General features: G+C 46.7%; 1 protein-coding gene and 1 pseudogene across 1 annotated transcript; one reads left to right on the top strand and one right to left on the bottom strand.

Annotated features, from left to right (window-relative positions):
* The first annotated feature begins 329 nt into the window (after positions 1 to 329).
* LOC136661516 (trypsin-like) lies at positions 330 to 20,641 on the top strand. Its single transcript, XM_066638800.1, has 6 exons — positions 330 to 368; positions 9,684 to 9,771; positions 12,097 to 12,256; positions 16,235 to 16,488; positions 18,105 to 18,241; positions 20,489 to 20,641. Exons 1-6 carry the CDS (start codon positions 330 to 332, stop codon positions 20,639 to 20,641), a joined length of 831 nt encoding a protein of 276 aa, XP_066494897.1.
* Positions 12,624 to 12,743, bottom strand: LOC136661937 (5S ribosomal RNA; annotated as a pseudogene).
* Positions 20,642 to 21,037: the final 396 nt, after the last annotated feature.

Below are 21,037 nucleotides of genomic sequence, written 5' to 3'. Positions count from 1 at the left end.
TTCCCTTCTTAAAATCCACCCACTATTTCAGCTTGCTAAGCCTTAACTCAAGGGGTTGTCTCAGGTGGCAGGCTGGTTGGGGGGGCTCACCGCCCACCACTATCTTCACCTTGCCTCCTGAACTGGATTGGGCCTATAGCCTGATCCAGTGGGGCTGTTCTTATGTCCTTATGACAGAGCAGAAGTGGGACGTGAGTGGTGGACCTTGATGGGACACCTTAGCCCGCCTCTCTTCTCGCCTCCACACTTCCTGTTTCATCCCATTTTCCTCCCCCTTGCTGAAGAAAAGTGGGAATTCTTGCAACTTTTATCTTCTCTGGAGATACACCATGGCGGCCTATGGGGGCCCTCAGCCAAGTGACAGCCAAGTGGGACCCCCAGCAACCTAGCACTGGCATTGCATAAGTGGTTGGTGTGGGGGGGGAGGGGAGAACAAGTCAAGGGCAGCAGGCACACATGGAGGTAATATGTAGCTGCACCTTCAACAGATAGAGAAAAACACTTCATCACAATGGTTGCTTATGGAATACAACAGGGCACATGGGTCACAGGACAATCAACTTTGAGGCTTCTGAAGTTCCTTGCCGAAGGACATTCCCGGAGGATTCCCGGATGAATGCATACAAATCCAGAGAAATCAGGAGTCTAAAATACCTATGAAAGACAAGCTGTGATGTTTTTAGACTGGAATGTTACATGGGTTCCTGTGGCTTGTAAATCCGCATTGCGCGAAATTATTTATTTAGATGGCTGTGAGCCAGAGATGGCTTTACGACAGGCAAACCTCGGCAGCTGCTTGCAACAGGGGGCATTGACAACAGCATCAATATGTTTTTCAAAGGGGGATAGGTTGTCAGAATATCCTATATGGAAACTCCAGGGAAAGATGGTATTCGATCTTCCTTCAGTTTAAATAACCTTCTCCTGGACAGGAAAATTCAGTATATTTTCCAAAACACATACACACACAAAATGTAGGTAATCATGTTGGTCATTCAAAAGTCAAGTACTTTAATAATTAGAAAAGATATCGACTCAAAATAATAATACAGCAATACCTTGCACTTTCTTCTGGCTAAGGGCTGGAGCATGGATGAAAGTGAAAAATGGATGAATGTCAGAGCAGAGCCTTATTTAGCGTGCACATTTATTTGGGCAGGCAAACAATGTACATAACTAACTATGGCTGCAATGCTAACCCCACTTTCCTGAGAGGAAGCCACATTGAACAAAATAGGACTTACTTCTGAGTAGACCTGGTTAGGCTTGTGCCCTGTGTAACTCATGCGAAGGGGTGTGAAACCTAAAGAATTAGAAATGAAAGAAAAATAAACATAAGAATGATGATGAAGGTCATGGAAGGTTGGATGAAACTGGATGAAAGAGCAAAGCAAGTGGATGAAATTGAAAATGTTATAATTGAAAATGGCTGAAAGAGCAAAACAATGAAAGTCAAGTGGATGAAAATTAAGGTAATGTGTAATGATGATGATAACCCAAAGAAATGAACAAGCTTTTGAATCCTCTAGAATGCTTCTTAAGCATCCTCTAGAATGCTGCAAGCAAAAGTACATCCAACCTGGAGTGCTTGAAAGCTTGCTTGCTAAGCTGTGATTTTTTTTTTAATAAGATCCTAATGAAGTTATTGGAATTGGAGTGCTTTTTTCCCCCTTCCCCTTAACAGATGAACACAACTACCTGCAATTCTTACCATAATCTATTTTATTTAGCTTGCTCACCGAATTCTTGAGATGATCGCAGCCACACTGGCTGTTGCCCGAGAGCCGTTTGTGTATTCTTGACTCGCAGTGCTGCAAAAGTGCCGTAAACCTGACGGAGCAAAGCTGTGCCAACCCGAAGCGGTCAGCCATAAAGCGCTGCCACGGCTGACAATTGCAATAAGGGATGGAATTAGCAAGCCACGCCCCGGCTGCATGGGTCACAGCTGGCTTGGGTCCATTTCAAATGCCATTTTTGCCCTCTGCGTGTTCAGGGTCACATCCTGGAGTGGGGCAGGTTTCCTGGCAGAGGAAATTAGTCAGTCCATTGCAGAAGGTGCTTATTGAGGCAAAAAGAAGTGACACTCCCTGGCTCCTATCATTATATATGTCTGCCATTCCAGCTTTACACAAGGTGCTAAGTTCACACACACACACACACACACACACACACACACACACACACACACACACAGAGAGAGAGAGAGAGAGAGAGAGAGAGAGAGAGAGGCTCACAAGAAGGGATTTTGACATCTAGAAGGACCAGATCTCTGGTTTTCAGGTCAAGATTTGGATTCTGGAGGGCCTGAGACTTGAATTTGGGGAGGCATCTCTGCAACCTCCCTACTCCCTTTCAAGTTTATATATCCCATTCCGTCTCAGGAGAGGGGGTGGTGAAATATATACACATCACCAGACCCTCCCTGTTCGGAGGGGCCCTCTGACCTGACACTTCCCCATGTAGGACCCAGCAGCCTTTGCCTGAACATCTCTTGTTGTGGTGCTATGGAACAGAAATGTTGTGTTTGATTTTGAGGCTACAAGAATGGGACTCAGGTAGACTAAGATCCATTGGCAGAACATCACGTGTTATGCGGTACATCAGCAAGGGTTTCTGACACACCTTGCATCCAGCAACCTTGCATTGCTGAGGCGAGGGTTGATGATGTCACAAGACTGCCAACCTGGGATTCGTAACTGGGAAGCCTCAGTGTCTAATCCCAATTTAGAATGAAGCTGACTGGTGGCCTTGGGCTAGTCGTGCTAGTCACACTTTGAGAAACCTACCTCACAGGGGCCTTGTGAACGTGGAGGACAGGAGAACCATGTGCATCACCCTGAATTGCTTTGAGGGGTAGAATGCATAAAAATCAATGCTGTTGAAGGTTAAGGGGTGGTAGACAAATACTTATTATAATCATCTCTGAAAACAGAAATGTAGGGCTGCTTTCGGTTTTGACTCATGGAGACTGAGCACAATGTGCACTTCTCCTTTTGCTCTTGGATTTGAAAGGAAGTTGGGGAAGAGAGTGGAAAAGGAAGTATAGTGGAGAGGAGGGTGGTTATCTAGAGCAGCAGAGGCTGTCTAGCATCACCCCTCCCCTCCCTCCACACTTCTTCCTTTCTGTTCCCCAATTCCTTTTCAGATCCAGGGAGCGGTGGGGGGGAGAAGCCACTGAGGTGTGCAGACAGAGTCGAGCACACGACCCCCAGCCAAGCAGCTCCCTGAGGCGACCTTCTTATTTGGCCTCATGAATGGCCCAGCCCTGAGACTTGGGCAGACAGAAGAATCACCGCACCCGGTGGCTTAAGGCAGCCTGTCGCAATGTATCTTGCACCAAAACAAGCTGACTTCAGAAGTTTCAAGGCTAATTTGGGCTTGGGCACTTCTGTAAACAAGACATTCAGGTCACTGTCTGCCCACCATTTGCACAAGCCTCCTTCTCTTTATAGGTTGTGATAATCTCTCATGTGATATGACACAACTTTCAAGGACAAGAGAGAGGAGACAAGGCAATGCCGGGTCCTTCGCGTGTGTGATGCCTTCCGGGAAAAAGAGGAGTATGTACTATCATATGTATGGCAACAACAGCCCATAGCAGACTTGCTAAGATCTTAACTCCTAGGATCTAGCAACACACTGGAAAAGCCCACTAAGTGAGAGCTTAGATTGCTGCGAGACTGGGGGAGGGGGGAGAGCTAGTGCTGACCCTATTACCGTATTTTTCGCTCCATAAGACGCACCTGACCATAAGACACACCTAGTTTTTAGAGGAGGAAAACAGGAAAAAAATATTCTGAACCAAATAGTGTAATAAAATATTTAATAAACTATAACAGAATAACATTTGAACCATGTAAAGTGAACAGCAATCAACAGTGGCATTAAGAACCATTATCACTGTCATTAACAAATGGAGAGACTTAAAGGTTTGAGTACTCTAGTTTTCTGGAAACCCCAAGAACTCATCATCGCTAGAGTCAGAATTTATGAAGCTCACAAAAGCAGGTGCACACAAATAGGGGATCACATTATCTTTCTGCTACAATGATGTTCTACCAAATCCCAATCCACTAGGCCTTGTGCCCACTTAAGGCTGATCAGTCCCCCTTGTGCAACTCACCAGTGCAGCAAGCAAAAGTGAGTCCAGTTCCAGTCCACAGATGCCAAGTAAATCAGTCCCATCAATCAGAGTTGCCAAATCAGAGTCCAGAACCAATAAGCCAAATTACAGTCCAAGGTCAGTCAAATCCATCAGGGTATCCAAGTCCAGTCACAATCCACAGTCAGATTCCAAATTCAATAAACCCATTCAGTCTCCTCTCCAACCTGCACTCCTTCAAAACCCACAAACCCTTTCTGCCTCAGGTACTCCTTATATCCCTGAGGGCCCTATTGCCTTCCAGTGGCTGCAGCTGTGCAGCACACTCTGCTGAATGCCCAGGCCTTACCCTTAAAGGGGCCACTGCTGACACCACATCTACCTCCTCGCCAGTTCTTCCATGATTCCAATACAAATGAACAAGTGGAAAGTCCAACCACAACTTGAATTCTCAAGACACAACAAACCTCTGGATTTATGGTGAGAACAAGCCTTACCTGGGGCTTGTGCAATAAGCAAACACTGGCATTCTGACCAAGGAGACAGTTTTTTCTTTGTGATGGGGGGGGGGCTTACATTCAGATGCTGGATGAGGTGAGTGAAAGCGCCCCTCCCCTGCTGTGTGAGTGGGGGGGGCAGAGCATCTGTGTGTGTAAGAGAAGGGGGCAGCCTGTGTGTGTGAGAGAGGGGGGAAAGTGTTTGTGTTGCAGAGAAGTTGTGATGCTCCAGGCTTGGGGTGGGGGGAAAGAGAAGCTGTGATGCTCCAGGCTTGGGGAGGGGAGAGAGAGGCTTTCCTGGGAGTAAGCCCCCCTGACTCTAATGGGACTTACTTCAGAGTAGGCATGCACAGGATTGGGCAGTGAGACTGCCACCCCACCCACGCTTTCCTGGGAGTGAGCCCCAGTGACTCTGTGACTTACTTCTGAGTAGCCTCTGACTGCCCGGGGAAGCAGAGCAGAGCGAGCGGGCGGGCAGGGGGCCAGGGCTGGGGCAGAGGTTTGTTTTTGTTTTTTGTGGTTGTTGTTTTTTTTTGCAGTATTCGCTCCATAAGACGCACACACTTCCCCCCCCCCACACTTTTTTGGGGGGAAAAAGTGCGTCTTATGGAGCGAAAAATATGGTACATCACCAAATAAAGTTTTATGAATATTCAAGTGACTAGGGAGGGAGGATTCAAGAGACTTCAGAGGTGGGCCAAAACAAGGCCCCACACACAGTGGGCTGCCACCTTTTCCCCCAGACCGCACAACAAAATGATGTGATACCATTAGCTCTTTTATATGGCTTTCTCACTTTCTCACAAAGTACAACGACCCTTCCAAATGCCCATATGATTTCCTCTGAAACGGATGACGGGATCAGTTACAATCTGAGATGATGATTGACATTGACAAGCCTTTGCCCACAAGTTTATGATCTAAATCAGGGCTGGCCAAACTCCGGCCTCAGGGCCAGATCCGGGGCTCAGCCAAATCCTTCCCTCCCATGACCGGTCCCTTTAGTTCTAGAGTGCTGCAGGACTTCACGTCCCCAGATCGGGACGACACGATGCTCCAGCCAGTCACATCTTCACAAAAATCCAGACAGGATGCCTGCTGGAACATTGCACCATAGACACAACTGGCTGGACCATCTCGTCATCCTGATTTGGGGACATGAAGTGCAGCGGTGCTCTGGAACTGAAAGTGCTTGGTTGTGCTGGGGACTTCATTCCTGGTGCACAGCAAGCACAACTTTGAGTGCCACTGATCTAAATCATGGGTCTTCAAAGTATGGCCCATGGGCCATATCCAGCTCATCCCATCTGGCCCACGGTGACCCAACAGCCCCCCGGTTTGCAAGGAGATCTTTCCCTTCCCCCATTCCTTCTCTAATGTATTTATTATATATTAAAATTTATTAAAATTTTAAATATAAATTTATTTATTTATTTTTCTGACCCTCAACATCATGTCAGGTTTACAATGTGGCCCTCCTGCCAATTGGAGACCCCCGATTTAAATCGACAGACACATAAAGCAAAGGAAGGAAGGAGTGGGGTGTAAAGAGTAACAGTGGAGGGAGAGAGGCATTAGGGAGGGGCTGTAGCTCAATGGTAGAACACATGCTATCATGCAGACGTCCCTAGATGCAATCCCTTGTATCTTCAGGTAGAGATGAGAAAGACCCTTGTCTGAAACTCTAGAGACCCACTACTCAATTAGTGTAGATCAGGGGTGCCCAAACCCCAGCCCTGGGGCCACATGCGGCCCTCGAGGCCTCTCAATGCTGCCCTCAGGGAGCCCCCAGTCTCCAATGAGCCTCTGGCCCTCCAGAGATTTGTTGGAGCCCACACTGGCCCAATGCAACCGCTCTCAGCATGAGGGCGACTGTTTGACCTCTCGTGTGAGCTGTGGGATGAGGGCTTCCTCCACTGCTTGCTGTTTCACGTCTGTGATGCAGTAGCGGCAGCAAAGGAAAGGTCAGCCTTGCTTTGCGCAGGGCCTTTTATAGGCCTTGAGCTATTGCAAGACCTTCATTCATTCATATAAGTTCATCTTTAATATATTCATTTATGTATACTTATGTAAATACATTCAAATTTGAAATGTAAATTAATTCTTTTTTTCCCTGGCCCCCGACACGGTGTCAGAGAGATGATGTGGCCCTCCTGCCGTGGACTGACTGACTGGCTGGCTGGCTGGCTGACTGGATGGATGGATGGATGGTGCTTTTATACTGTATAGCACCCTGGTATCTTTTGAAAGATAGATAGATGTGGGTCTTGTGCTTTTATACTGTATAGCACCCTGGTATCTTTTGAAAGAAGGGTGCTTTTAAATCCATGCACCAATACAACGAAACCAATGTAACACAGTTTCCAGTGGCCTCTCATGCCAGTTCAATCAAACCTGGGCCGCGCTGCCTCCATCATTCATCCTGGGTTCAAACAGTGACCATGGAAGCAATCCCAGGTACAAAGGACAGTACTGAGCTGGGCCCAGACCTGCCCAAACTTGCATAGCGTCTCCTTTCCCAGAAAATGCTTTCCGGTTGTGCACATTTGCTGGGTGAACAACGAAGGTGCCGTAAAAACAAAGGTGAACCAAAAACCAGCACATAATGGGAAAGAGGGTGGTGAGCAACCAGACAGACATACACCTCTTTCCAAAGCCCTCAGCCATGACCATTGCTCAATTTGGGGCCATATCCAAGGATGAGACCAAAAAAAAACAACCACCTTGTAATAATAATTAAAGGCTGACACCTCTTCATTAGTAGGAGTGCCAAGAAATTAACACAGGAAGGAGACGCAGCAGAGACACCTGTAAAGACATGTGGCTGTTGTGCGGAGAGGTTGCAAAGAGCAACTCAGGCAAGGTGGTAAGGGAAAGTGTGCCGCAGTAAGGAAGAGCTTGGAAGCGGGGTTTGCTTGCACCTGGGGCCGCCTGGACTTTGCAGGATACGAAGCTAGATGCACCCATGACAATGGATGCTCTCTGGAGGCTTTGTCACTGAAGAAATTGGTGGCGCATCTACTCGTTCAGGTGGAGCCAAGAGATAAAGGACTGTCCCCCCACCTGATTGACTTACACCTGGTCCACTTCAGGTACACAGAACTGCTTTTTACCTCCTCATAGCATGTCCTTCTGAACCCTCTCTCATTCTTTCTGTCTCTCTCTTCGTGTGTGTATGCAGGGCCCATGGGGAGGGTGCAGGGGATAAATTAAATCCAGGCCCAGGGTCAAAAAGGCAGCCTGGGAGCCAAAAGAGAGGTTGGAAATTTCTTGGGATCTCAGAAAATCTTTGCATATATTGTGTGAAGATTAGCATTCGCACAGCAATGAACTGACCTCTCGCCACTCCCTGGGCAAAGGTCTGCAATGACAACCCCTAACGTGATACTGCCCCCATACTTACCCAGCGCAACAGGCTTCCCCATGGTCTTAAACAGTACTTCCAAAAAACCGGAAGGACTATTTCCAATCATGCCAGAAGCCTCAGGAGGTTTCCCGCATGGTCCTACACGAGGCTCAGTGCCCGGGGCGTTTGCCCCGTTTGCCCTGCCCCAGGTCCACCACTGCATTTGCATTTTGTGTAAGCCTACATAGTTCTATATATTGCCATTTGTAGAAATTATGATCCAATGGAGAAGGGAGAGGGGCCCAAAAGACACTTTTTACCCCCTCTCAGAGCTGTGTGTGTGTGTGTGTGTGTGTGTGTGTGTGTGTGCGCCAGTCACAGAGCCTTCTTTTTGAAGCAAACTGTCCCAGCTCATGACTACAGATCGTAAACAAAGGAACCATTTTAGGTGCCATAAAATGGGGCGGTGCGGGGAGGTGACCTCAGTTGGTTGTGAGAATGTGGTGGTGTGACCTCAGTAGAATGGAGACCAATAGCAAAGGCCTGCTTGATATAAATTTTAAAATTCCAACAAAGAGCATTGGTTGTGGCTACCATCATACATTTTGAAAAAAGTCAACTTCTTGCGCAGAACCCAGTTCTGTGCATGGACTGGTGATGCCTTGGAGAATTTCATGTGAGTCCCTTTCCTGGCCCATCAAGGAGATGCTGTCAGGGATTTAAAATGGGACACTTGTTTCAACTGTGGCCCCTCCCCATCTTATCCACCCATAACAACCAGAGATCACGTTGCTTCTGATAATTACTTCATCACACAGAAAAAGGCTGGCAACTCCTACGTGACACGTCCAGTTGCAAGAAACAAACATTTTTGGAAAGGGATGTTTTTTCTGGATTTATGAATTAATACCTCACCTTCGATGTGCACGGCCTGCTTTGCCAAGTACAAGAGAACAGATTGCTGCCCCAAGGAGTTTACAGTCTAAAATTTGATTAAGAGAGGGCAACAGAAGGAGAGAAATGGAGGCAGAAGACTTTTTATTTCAGTTACATGTACTTGGGCTGAGTTACAGTAGGGAGTAGGGAATGGGGTTATTCAGTGCAATCCTATGCATGTCTACCCAGAAATAAGATGGACAGCTCCTTACAGAAGATGATGAAAAAGAACATATATGCTTTTAGACATATATGCTTTTAGAACAGGGGTCTCCAAACTTTTGGGCCAGAGGGCCGCATCAAATATCTGGCCCTCTGGAGGGCCGGAATACCATGTGGAGGGCCGGAAAAAAATTTAAATATTTTAAATAAAATTTAAATAAACAAATTAGAGATGGAACTTGGATGAGTGAATAAATGAACAAATGGGCTCTTTCATTCAACCTCTCTGGCCCTCCAGACACAATCAGAGCACAGTTCTGGTCATGTTCAGTTGAGTGGGCCAGAGGCTTTCAGGGGACAAGAGGTTGGCCGTGGGCCGGAAAGAGGCTTGCTGCGGGCCGGATCCGGACCCCGGGCTGGTGTTTGGAGACCCCTGTTTTAGAAGATACTCACCCACAGTCCAAATCTGGAGTACCCCTGCCCTCTGCAACTGCTATTTATTTATTTATTTATTTATTTATTTATTTTAAAAGACTGATACAGTCACAGTGCCCCATTGTCACATCTAGTTTGGTCCATGGTGGGTTTTATATCTGCCATCTATGCTTTCAATGACCATCTACTCTCTCTCTGTCCCCAGCTGATTAACAGGAAGACCCTGTCAAGCTCCTATGCTGCCATGACCATCGTGGAAGAGGTGACGCTGTTGATACTCCTGGTGTCTGGAGGTAAGAGCGTATGGAGTGAGGCTTAGGAGTTTGTTGTCAAACCTGGTAACTACTCTCAATGACGATTGTTTGAAGGAGCCTCACAGAAATGTCTGAGCACGTGGAACAGTGCCTTTAAGTGTACAGCACTTCCTCACAAGTTGCACCCTCCCTCATTCCCTTAAAACAAGTATTTCAAAGATTCTTCTAACCCAATCTGCTACTTTGGCTTTCAGAATGGGAGGGTCCTCCCTCCTCCCACCCATTGGGTCCCCCTTATTCACGGGTTCAGCATCTGTGGATTTCAGTATCCCAAGCCCACAGGTTAGAAAGCCTCAGAAGGTCTCCCGGACATGACCAGAAGGCACTTCTGGATCATGCCACAGACTTTAGGTCATGTCCAGAGTCCTTCTGAGGCACAGGGAGTCACGTCCAGGAGGTCTTGTGAGACCCAATCAGGGATTAAATTATTCACAAAATTTAGTATTGGTGGGGGGTCCCGGAACAGATCCCCCACAGTTACCATGGCCCCACTGTATAATCAAATTTATCCAGGTTTTGAATCAGATTTCCCACTCCCATCCTCCTATAGAAAGCCTAAAGATGCTTTCTTTGGAAGCAATGGACCAAAGGGAGCAGAGAAGATGTTACTCAGTTTGGAAATGCAGTAGCTTTATCTCTCTGCCCTACCCCCCCCCCCCCCCGAAACATTCATTGTGGCTCTTCTCCTGCTTTATGAAACCGTTAGGTCCATGTACTGCAGCGGGTCATGGACTCTTCACTCACAACAGGAGAGGAAACTGAATGCTTTCCACATGCGCTGCCTCCGACGTATTCTCGGCATCACCTAGCAGGACAAAGTTCCAAACAACACAGTCCTGGAACGTGCTGGAATCCCTAGCATGTATGCACTGCTGAAACAGAGACGCCTGCGTTGGCTCAGTCATGTCGTGAGAATGGATGATGGCCGGATCCCAAAGGATCTCCTCTATGGAGAACTCATGCAAGGAAAGCACCCTCCAGGTAGACCACAGCTGCGATACAAGGACATCTGCAAGAGGGATCTGAAGGCCTTAGGAGTGGACCTCAACAGGTGGGAAACCCTGGCCTCTGAGCGGCCCGCTTGGAGGCAGGCTGTGCAGCATGGCCTTTCCCAGTTTGAAGAGACACTTGGCCAACAGACTGAGGCAAAGAGGCAAAGAAGGAAGGCCCATAGCCAGGGAGACAGACCAGGGACAGACTGCACTTGCTCCCAGTGTGGAAGGGATTGTCACTCCCGGATTGGCCTTTTCAGCCACACTAGACGCTGTGCCAGAACCACCTTTCAGAGCGCGATACCATAGTCTTTCGAGACTGAAGGTTGCCAACATGTAGGTCCATGAATGTCCTAGGAGAGGAGGCTGGTCAGAAATCTGGCACATTTTCTAAGGAAGACTTGGTAGTGGTCACTCATATGTCTGTCACCTAGAAACTAGACTGCTGAAATATGCTTTATGTGGGGTGGCGTTTGAAATCTATTTGCAAGCTTTAGCTGATACAGGTTGACACTCAACACTGTATCAGCTATATCAGGGGTGTCCAAACATTTTGGCAGGAGGGCCACACCATCTCTCGAACACTGTGTCGGGTGCCGGGGGCGGGGGGAAAGAATTAATTTACATTTCAAATCTGAAGAAATGTACATAAATGAATTTATTAGAGGTGGAACTTATATGACTGAATGAAGGTCTTGCAGTAGCTCAAGGCCTATAAAAGGCCTTGCACAAGGCAAGGTCGGCCTCTCCTTTGCTGCCACTGCTGCATCACAGACGTGAAACAGCAAGTAGTGGAGGGAGTGCTCATCCCACAGCTCAGGTGAGAGGTCGAACAGTCGTTCTCACACTGAGAGCAGTTGTGTTGGGCCAGTACGGGCTCCAGCAAGTCTCTGGAGGGCCAGAGGCTCATTGGAGACTGGGGGCTCCCCGAGGGCTGGATTGGGACCCCCGAGGGCCGCAAGTGGCCTCCGGGCCGGGATTTGGGCACCCCTGAGCTATATCACTGATCTCCTCTACATTTTCTCTTCCTCTCTAACCCCTTTTCTTATTCTAGTTCAGTTGACCTCATGATTGGGCAGAGGTTTAAAGCATTCTCACCTTTCTCCCGTCTCCCACTGCAATCCCAATCTGGATCAAAGCCTCCCATGGTGCCTATTAAATATGGAAAACTTAAGCATATGCTCTCTAATGATGCGCTCAACATGCCAGCTAGGTTGGCCCTAATGTGGCTACTCCTATCAGTTGCAGTGTACAAGTTTTGCTATACCTGTCTGCATCGCCACCTCCTCAAGGAACTTTTGTCTTCTTGCAGTGACTGCTCAGTTAGGGTCCCGGGTCATCGGAGGAGTCACCTGTCCCAAAAACTCCCAGCCTTGGCATGTGGGCATCTACGATTCAAACCGGTTCTATTGCAGTGGGGCTCTGTTGACCAAAAACTGGGTGGTGACAGCCGCGCACTGCAGATCGGCCGGGTAGGTTTTTGGAAGTTGTGTGGGCAGTGGAGTAGCTAGGGGGATGCTGGGGGTGAGGGGCGCATGAGGTGACACGCACAGAGGAGCAACATCACTACTGGCCATTTTTTTTTAAGTGTTGGTACTTTACAATGATACCATCTTCATTCAATGCGTAATTTCATGCAGAATGGCTGGCTGGTTGGCAACCTTCAGTCTCGAAAGACTATGGTATAAGCCTACAGCACCCGGTATTCCCAGGCGGTCTCCCATCCAAGTACTAACCAGGCCTGACCCTGCTTAGCTTCCAAGATCAGACAAGATCAGGAGATAGTGTTCAGTATAGGGAGATGGTTGGCAACCTTCAGTCTCGAAAGACTATGGTATAAGCCTACAGCACCCAGTATTCCCAGGCGGTCTCCCATCCAAGTACTAACCAGGCCTGACCCTGCTTAGCTTCCAAGATCAGACAAGATCAGGCATGTGCAGGGTAACAGTTGCTGCAGAATGCAATGAAACAAACCCCATTGAAATATTTTGATTCTATCCAAAGTTATAGCCAAAAAAAACCAGCGGGGCAGGGCAATGGTACATCATTAAGCCCACCACCTGGGGTGCTGCCCTACCCACTGCATGGGAAGAAGGTGCAACATGGGGGTGATGTGCTAGTCTCTGACACCGGGTGACGCAAACCCTAGTAATGCCATTGGGTGTGTGGAAGGGAAGTTGTCACCCCTGTGATAAATTTGCAAGAAACATTACAGGCAAAAGCCACACTGAAACACACACACACACACACACACACACCCCTTTGGAAGAATTATACCTTTTTTAAAAGAGAAGTTATATAAAATAATCTATAGATGGCAATTTATTTTAGAGAAAATAGTACAAGTGTACCCTGGGTCATCAAAAATGTTGGATGAGTAAAGAATTGAGGGAATTTTTTATTATATGTGGTGGATAAGGGAAAAAATAAGGAAATTTTGGAAAATGATATATAACATGTTATAAGAGATATTGAAGTGTGCATTACCATTGCAACTGGAGACATTTTTTAAAAATGCGATATTAGAAACTAAAAATCAGATAAGAAAAATTTTAAATATTAGTTTAGTGGTAACAAGAGTGTATAAGTAAAAATTTGAAGCCTTTTGATGATTGGATAGATAAGTTTAGAGAAAAAAAATAATTATTTAGTTGAATTATTAACCAGTAGATTAATAAATATGATGATTTTTGCATTGATGAATATGAATAATTTCCTTTGGATCAAGGTATGTTGCAATCGATGGCCAATACCCTTATATGTAACCTTTGTAGTCCCAGCCCAAAGTTTATCCAATGTTCATTACCTGTATCTGTAATAAATAAATAAAGTATTGTAAAAAAAAAGAAAAAAAAGGAAGAATTATACCATACCAGGAATCATTGACCTGGCAAATGAGAGTGTTTGGAACATTTCTTTAGTTGTTTATTTGGAACATCTTTCGATTGTGAGACAGGGCAGAGACCTATATTGAAACAGAGCAACCCTCTGCATGTTTACTCAGAAGTAAGTTCCAATGTACTTAATTGGACTTCAGTAAGTCCCAGTGTGTTTAACAGGGCTCCCCTGTGAGTATGTTTAGAATTGCAGCCTTTGTCCAAATAAGACAGGATCTGCCTTAGAATCTCATAGAGTAGGATATAAACTGAAACGTAAATTCAGCTACATAAGGTTGTGTCCCCTGAAAGTGAGAAGCGGCAAGCACTTCCTTAGCCAAAGCATTTTTTTTTTCTCTGCACTTAAAAGTGCTGGCCCGTCCATGAGGCCAGCTGAAATGGTCACCTCAGGCAGTACGTTAGTGGGGGGGGCACCCATCTTTGCGGGGATCCACTTACTCGCCTCCACTGCTGTTCCGTCTCTTTCTTCTCCCTGGATTGGAAGAGAGGAGCAGAGAGGAAGTGGAAAGGTAGCGGGGAGGAAAGTGCTAAGATGGATGTTAGAGAGAGGGAGAAGCAAAGCTAGCACATCAAGGCAGGCAGTATTTGGCAGGCCACCTCAGGTATCAGGAGGTCTTGGGCCAGCCCTGTGCATACAGGAGGGAATGCCTTTTCTAAGATAGTGTCTGCTGAATGCATCGCTTAAAACAGGGGTGTACAAAGTTTTTGGCAGGAGGGCCACATTGTCTCTCTGACACTGTGTCGGGGGCCAGGGGGAAAAAAGAATTAATTTATATTTAAAATTTGAATAAATTTACATATGTTTACATAAATGAATATATTAAAGATGAACTTATATGAATGAATGAAGGTCTTGCAATAGCTCAAGGCCTTGCACAAAGCAAGGCCGGCCTTTCCTTTGCTGCCGCTACTGCATCACAGACATGAAACAACAAGCAGAGGAGGGAGCCCTCATCCCACAGCTCACACTAGAGGTCAAACAGTCGCCCTCACGCTGAGAGCTGTTGCGTTGGGCCAGCGTGGGCTCCAACAAATCTCTGGAGGGCCAGAGACTCATTGGAGACTGGGGGCTCCCTGAGGGCCGCATTGAGAGGCCTTGAGGGTCGCAAGTGGCCCCAGGGCCGGGGTTTGGGCACCGCTGGCTTAAAAGAAAGCAAGGCTTTTTTTTTTTCTCCTTCTGAACAATTATTTTAGTCTTGTACATGTTTCTGCAGAGTTAATTATGCATTAATAGACTGTTACTAGACCTCTGCAGAGTGAATTAATTAAAACTCATACATCAATGAAGGTGTTTTGTTTTTTTTAAATCAAATGACAGTTCCAAAGATAACCAAAGACTACAAACCTGGATCACTTTGTGAAGGTTGTTCATAGGACGATCTTTGCTAGCCTTTGGGAAGTTACCAGTGACTCTGCTTGGCAAGCCTCTCTAGGAAGGGAGTTCCACGGTAAAGTTCCCACCACCAAAAAGGCCCTTTCGAATGCAGTCTGAAGGGATGCTCTTTTTGCTGATGAACTGTAAGGCAATAAGTATAAAATTCAAGTCTTGAGATGCACAGAAGGCTTGTTTTCTGTACCTGTAACAGATACAGGAGACAAGGTACATAGAAGGCGGAATCTTGACAGGTTCCAGCTCTGCTCCATTAAGCAGAATGGTAGCAACTGTTACCCTGCACATGCACGATCTTGTCTGAACTTGGAAGCTAAGCAGGGTCAGGCCTGGTTAGTACTTGGATGGGAGACTGCCTGGGAATACCGGGTGCTGTAGGCTTATACCACAGTCTTTCGAGTCTGAAGGTTGCCAACCAAGCAGAAACTACACAGAATGAGGTGGTTAACAGTGATAGAATTATGTACTATTCCATTTGAGACTTGCGGGCAGGAAGTCATATTTTAGAATGCCTCCCCATGCAAACCCACCCATGCCTCACTGAGTGTTGTAAATGAGCACACTGGAGGGATGATTTAGCACAGACTTCTCTTTGATTTCCTAGTGTACTACATCCAGGATGCATCTTTTTGTATGGGGGATGGGGGGACGGGATGGAAGATTCAAAAATAAAACTGCCCCACCTACAGTCTGAAGTGGAACAGTCCAGAATTCTACAACCTCAGTGTACCACATTATTCTGTGTAATGGGTAGATCGGGTCTAAATCCAGTCATCAAGATGTTTGACAGAAACTATTATTCATTGCAAATATAGGTGCATTAAATATGTCTCTCCATCAGATGCAACTCTGAGATAACAAAGTGCTGTGCCAAATTTCTCTCTTCTACCAAGTGTTAAAGAGATGGGAGGTTCTTCCAGTTTTCCATCTGGTCATTCTGTGCTGTCATGGGGGTGTTCTCACACTTCCTGTTCCATCCCATTCCCCTCTTCCTTTTCAAATAAAGGGAGAGACGTGGAAGTAGATAGGTGGATGGAGGCAGGCCTGCTCTGCTAATCTCATGCCTGAAGCAACTGCCTCAGTTGGCCTTATATATGGGCCAGCTCTGCTTCTATAACCTGTTCTCTTTCTTTCCCAACTAATCTCATCAATCTTTCTTGCAGAAATACTTTCGTGCGCTTAGGAGAGCACAACATGGCACTGAACGAGGGCACTGAACAACAGAGAAAGGCAGCCAAGTTCATCGTCCACCCAGACTATGACCCGGGCAGCAAGGACAATGACATCATGTTGATCAAGCTCTCCTCATCAGTAGATATCAATGACAGCGCCCAGCCCATCAGTTTGGGCACTCAGTGTGCACCTCCAGGAACACAGTGCCTTGTGACAGGCTGGGGCACCGTCACCAGCCCTAAACGTACGGCACAATTGCTCTCTAATCTTTCAGGCGGATTTGGGAGAGGCAGGAGAGACAGCTGGGAACATTTGGTGGGCCAAAATGATTTTTGTGGCATATGAGAAGGCCCGAGGAGGGTCTCCCAGTTGGGAAGTCTCAACATTGAAATACCAGTTACTGTAGTGCGGGCTGGCTGGCTGGCTGGCTGGCTGGCTGCTTGTTTGTTTGTTTGTTTGTTTGTTTGTTTGTTTGTTTGTTTGTTTGTTTGTTTGTTTGTTTGTTTGTATAGATAGATAGATAGATAGATAGATAGATAGATAGATAGATAGATAGATAGATAGATAGATAGATAGAGAAACTCCTTTCCATGGGATTAGACCATTTCTCCATCTAGCTCAGCGTAACCTATAGCCAGTAGTGCCAGCAGTATCTGTAGATGCCAAGTATTCAGTGTGGGATGTCCTTCATACAATGCATGAACTCTATCAATTGAGTGATGGTCCCTTCCCCGCTCCCAAAGTGGGGGTGGGCTGTCCATTGCCATTTTCATTGGAAAGCAAATGATCAGTCCTGCTGATCCCAAAACAGGGACAGTGATGCATAACCCAAGCACCTGTTCTACCACGGAGGGCTCTCAAACTGCACAGTTGGCATTGGCAGCTATAACATAAGAGTATGAACAAGCTGCCTTTGACCTGTTCTTTGGGGAGCTCTGCTGGCTGGTTGGAAGTGCTTTGTGTTTAATAAACAAAAACCAAAAAAAAAAACCTACTGTGTAGTCGCTCAGATGTCGATTTGTACTTCTGTTGCAGGTTATCGCAATGAATGGAGTATGTAGGTCATTGACCCCACTCCTGGATCAAGCATTTTATATAAGGTTGTGGTTGGTGTAGGATAGGTTTACTCAGTAGGATCAGTTTTACAAAACCTCCAATAGACTCTGTATACCAGATGTCTTACCCCCTCCCCTGCCCCAGATATACTTCCATATCATAAACAGCGACAAAATATTTCTATAACTGGCCCTCCTCACCCAGCAGTGTCTTTTCTAGTGGTTGTCTGCTGGTGTTCTTTTGCATCCTTTTAGACTGTGAGCCCTTTTGGGACAGGGAGCCATTAGTTGCTTGTTTGATTTTCTCTGTAAACTGCTTTGTGAACTTTCCGTTGAAAAGCGGTATATAAATACTGTTAATAATTAATAATAATATTCTCACTCTCCTCAATTTGATGTATTTCGCTTCAGTGAGTCCTGCAGGCCTACTCATGAGGCTTACTGAAGCAGTTGCCTCAGGCAAAAAGTGGCCTCATCCATCCATCTGCCTGCTTTCATGGTCCTTGTTCATCAGATGGACTGGAAAAAGAAGCATGGATGAAACTGGAGTGGTGAACTAGAGTGTCAGAGACTCTCTAGCCCACCGCTCTGTTCTCCTTCACACTTCTGCTCCATCCTCCTCTGATCCATCCTCCTCTTCCTGTAAAAATCCAGGGAGTAGAAGGACAAGTGGTAGAGGCTGCATTTGGTGGGCCAACAACTGAAGGGTGATGCAGCATTTGGTAGCTCTGTGTATGTGTGTGTGATTGTTCATTTATTTATTTTTTTTAAGAAGGAAGAAACCAGATAACTGTTGTTTCCACAGCAAAAATCCCTGTAGAACTGCAGTGTGCTTACCTGATTATCGTGTCTCAGAGGGAGTGTGAGGAAGTATACCCTGATGCCATCACTCCGAACATGATCTGTGCAGGCTGGAGAGAAGGAGGAGCCGATTCCTGTCAGGTGAGGAGGACGGTGGAATTCTCTGCCAGGTTAGCCTCACTTTGACGCCCAATGCTGGCACCAGGTGCCTGGAGGCAATGGGGCAGCCTTGCACTGAGACTCCCATGGTGCCCCCCCCCCCAAGTTGTAATGGTGATGTTGGAATTACAGACAAAACAATTTGCAAACAGACCCTGGGACCTAACCTGTTCTTCTGCCCAATGTTGAATATAAGCAACAGGGGACCAAATGTGTATCCCTTTGGGCCGGACAAAAATGGGTTAAGCAGGGAACCTTTTGCACCTGTTATTGGGGGGGGGGGCGGACCATAAGGAGAGCACACACATGCAGTCCTAGGTTCAATCCCCAGCAATTCTAACTTAAAGGTGATGGGAAAGAAAAGCCACTGGCTATCATAATATTGAGCTGAGTGAATCATTCCTCTGTGGAGGTCCATGTGCTCAACGAAGGTTGATCAAAAGCCAGGCTGGGACAGAGTGGCTAGAATGAAGCCCAGTGGATTGCACAGGAAAAATCTAAGGAGGGAAAGATTTCTCCTTCACTGAACTTGTCCTGTGGACTTTTCATACGCCTGATGGAATATTAAGAACTAAACCTATAGCATAGAACCTACAATGAGAACGCCCCCTTAATCTTTTAACATTTGACAGATTAGCGAAGCACACCTGCGCTATACCGTTTAGCTTGTTTGGAACCAGTTTGAATTGTTAAAGTGTTTTGGCGGCTGTGATTTTGGGAAGGCCCTGACAACTGGGAGAAATCACAAGGCATGATTTCAAGGTTCCAGCATGCTAGACCTCTGTTTGGCCGTAAGAACAGATACATGGCCAAGCCACCCCTGCTCCTAGAGAAGTATCTTCTAATCCAGGGGTGTCCAAACTCTGGCCCGGGGCCACTTGTGGCCCTCAGGGACTCCCAATCCGGCCCGCAGGGAACCCTCAGTTTCCAATGAGCCTCTAGCCCTCCAGACACTTGCTAGATCCTGTGCTGGCCTGACGCAACTGCTCTCAGAGTGAGGGCGACTGTTCGACCTCTCGCGTGAGCTGTGGGACGAGGGCTCCCTCCACTACTTGCTGTTTCACGTCTGTGATGCAGCAGTGGCAGTGAAGGAAAGGCTGGCCTTGCTTTGTGCAAAGCCTTTTATAGGCCTTGAGCTATCACAAGACCTTCATTCATTCATATAAGTTCCATCTCTAATACATTCATTTATGTACATTTATTCAAATTTTAAATTGCAAATTAATTCTTTCTTTCCCGGCCCCTGACACAGTGTCAGAGAGATGATGTGGCCCTCCTGCCAAAAAGTTTGGACACCCCTGTTCTAATCCAAACTGTGAGCCATGGCTTCCAGAGGACAAGTGGAAAGCAGCCAGGGGAGCCGCGGCATGCTGATTACCGCCACCCTAAACAATGTACAGTGTTATATCCCTAATGGGGAGCTGCAGCCAATGGCCCAGTAGATCGATGGAGTCTACAGCTGAAAAAGTTTGGGAACCACTGTTTTAATCTGATGACCATCTAAAGCAGGGGTCTCCAAACTTTTGACACAAGGGCCGCGTCGTATATCTGACACAGTGCTGAGGGCAGGAACATGTATTTATATTCTTCCTGTAAGTTCTTCTACATATATGAAGAACCGATGTGCTGAGAGTTTGAGTGAATAGAATAAGAGGGTGGGGGTGCAAGGAGGACAGGAGCAGAGGGCAAAACTGACTTGCACAGGAAGAGGGAGGAATGGATTTTGAAAAAGGATTAGAGAGAGCAGAGCGCAAAATTGATTCACACAGGAAGAGGGGGAATGGATTTTGAAAAAGCATCAAGCAGCTGACGATGCAAATCACAAACTTCTTTTTGTCTTCGCTTCTGCTCCATATAATTTTTACATAGACATTAACTTTACGTTCCAGGTCTCCCAGCATTGGTATATATCTCATTTAGCCACTAGAGATGCTGGATGTAATGGGGAATAAACTGGATATATACCAAATTCAGCCACTAGAGGTGCTGAATGCAATGAAATGTAATGGGATAATTTCTTCAAGAGGCACTTCTAGAGGCTTGAATGTGGTGTATATTCCCATGCTGGGAAACCTGGAAGTATGCCTTTGAGCTATTTTTAGCTCCGATACTTTGGGGAACCTCACATGCTGGATAAAATCCTCCAGACGGCTAAATGTGGCCCCCAGGCCGGGGTTTGGAGACCCCTGATCTAAAGACTTGGGGGGGGGGGCCTCTTTGCTTTTGCAGGGTGACTCCGGGGGACCCCTCATCTGCAATGAAGCACTCCAGGGCATTGTGTCTTGGGGTCCAGAGGTATGTGGCCAGCCCAGGAAACCCGGTGTCTACACTAAGGTTTGCAACTACATTGGCTGGATTCAGTGGATCATTCGGACCATGTGACGTCTCCATGGATGCGAAGAACAGAAATAAAGCATCAGAAGTCATCTCAACATGTGTCTCCCTTTTCTCACTCTTAAACAGTCTTCCCCTCTCCCCCCCCCCCATGAGATCCCATTCTGTCTCCTTTCCCTGTTCCCCAGGGTTTCATACCATTGCAGAATGGCTTGCACCAATGAAGCCAGGCATTTATTAGGGCTGATGAGAGCCCACCAAGTTGAGGGGTAGCAGGAGAAAGAACTGTATTGCCTCCAGCTTTCCAAGGTGCTGGTGCAAACAGGGCAGTCATCTCAGGCATCTCATCTGTCAGGGCCAGCACATCAGTGAGAAGTATGATAGTACGGACCCAATGTACTTGCCCAGCAATGCCACCTCTCTCTCTCTCTCTCTCTCTCTCTC

The sequence above is a fragment of the Tiliqua scincoides genome, chromosome 10 (genome assembly GCF_035046505.1).
Source record: "Tiliqua scincoides isolate rTilSci1 chromosome 10, rTilSci1.hap2, whole genome shotgun sequence".
In the NCBI taxonomy this organism is placed as follows: Eukaryota; Metazoa; Chordata; class Lepidosauria; order Squamata; family Scincidae; genus Tiliqua; species Tiliqua scincoides.
Note: the sequence above shows the minus strand (reverse complement) of the source record. Positions and strands in the feature narration are given on the sequence as shown.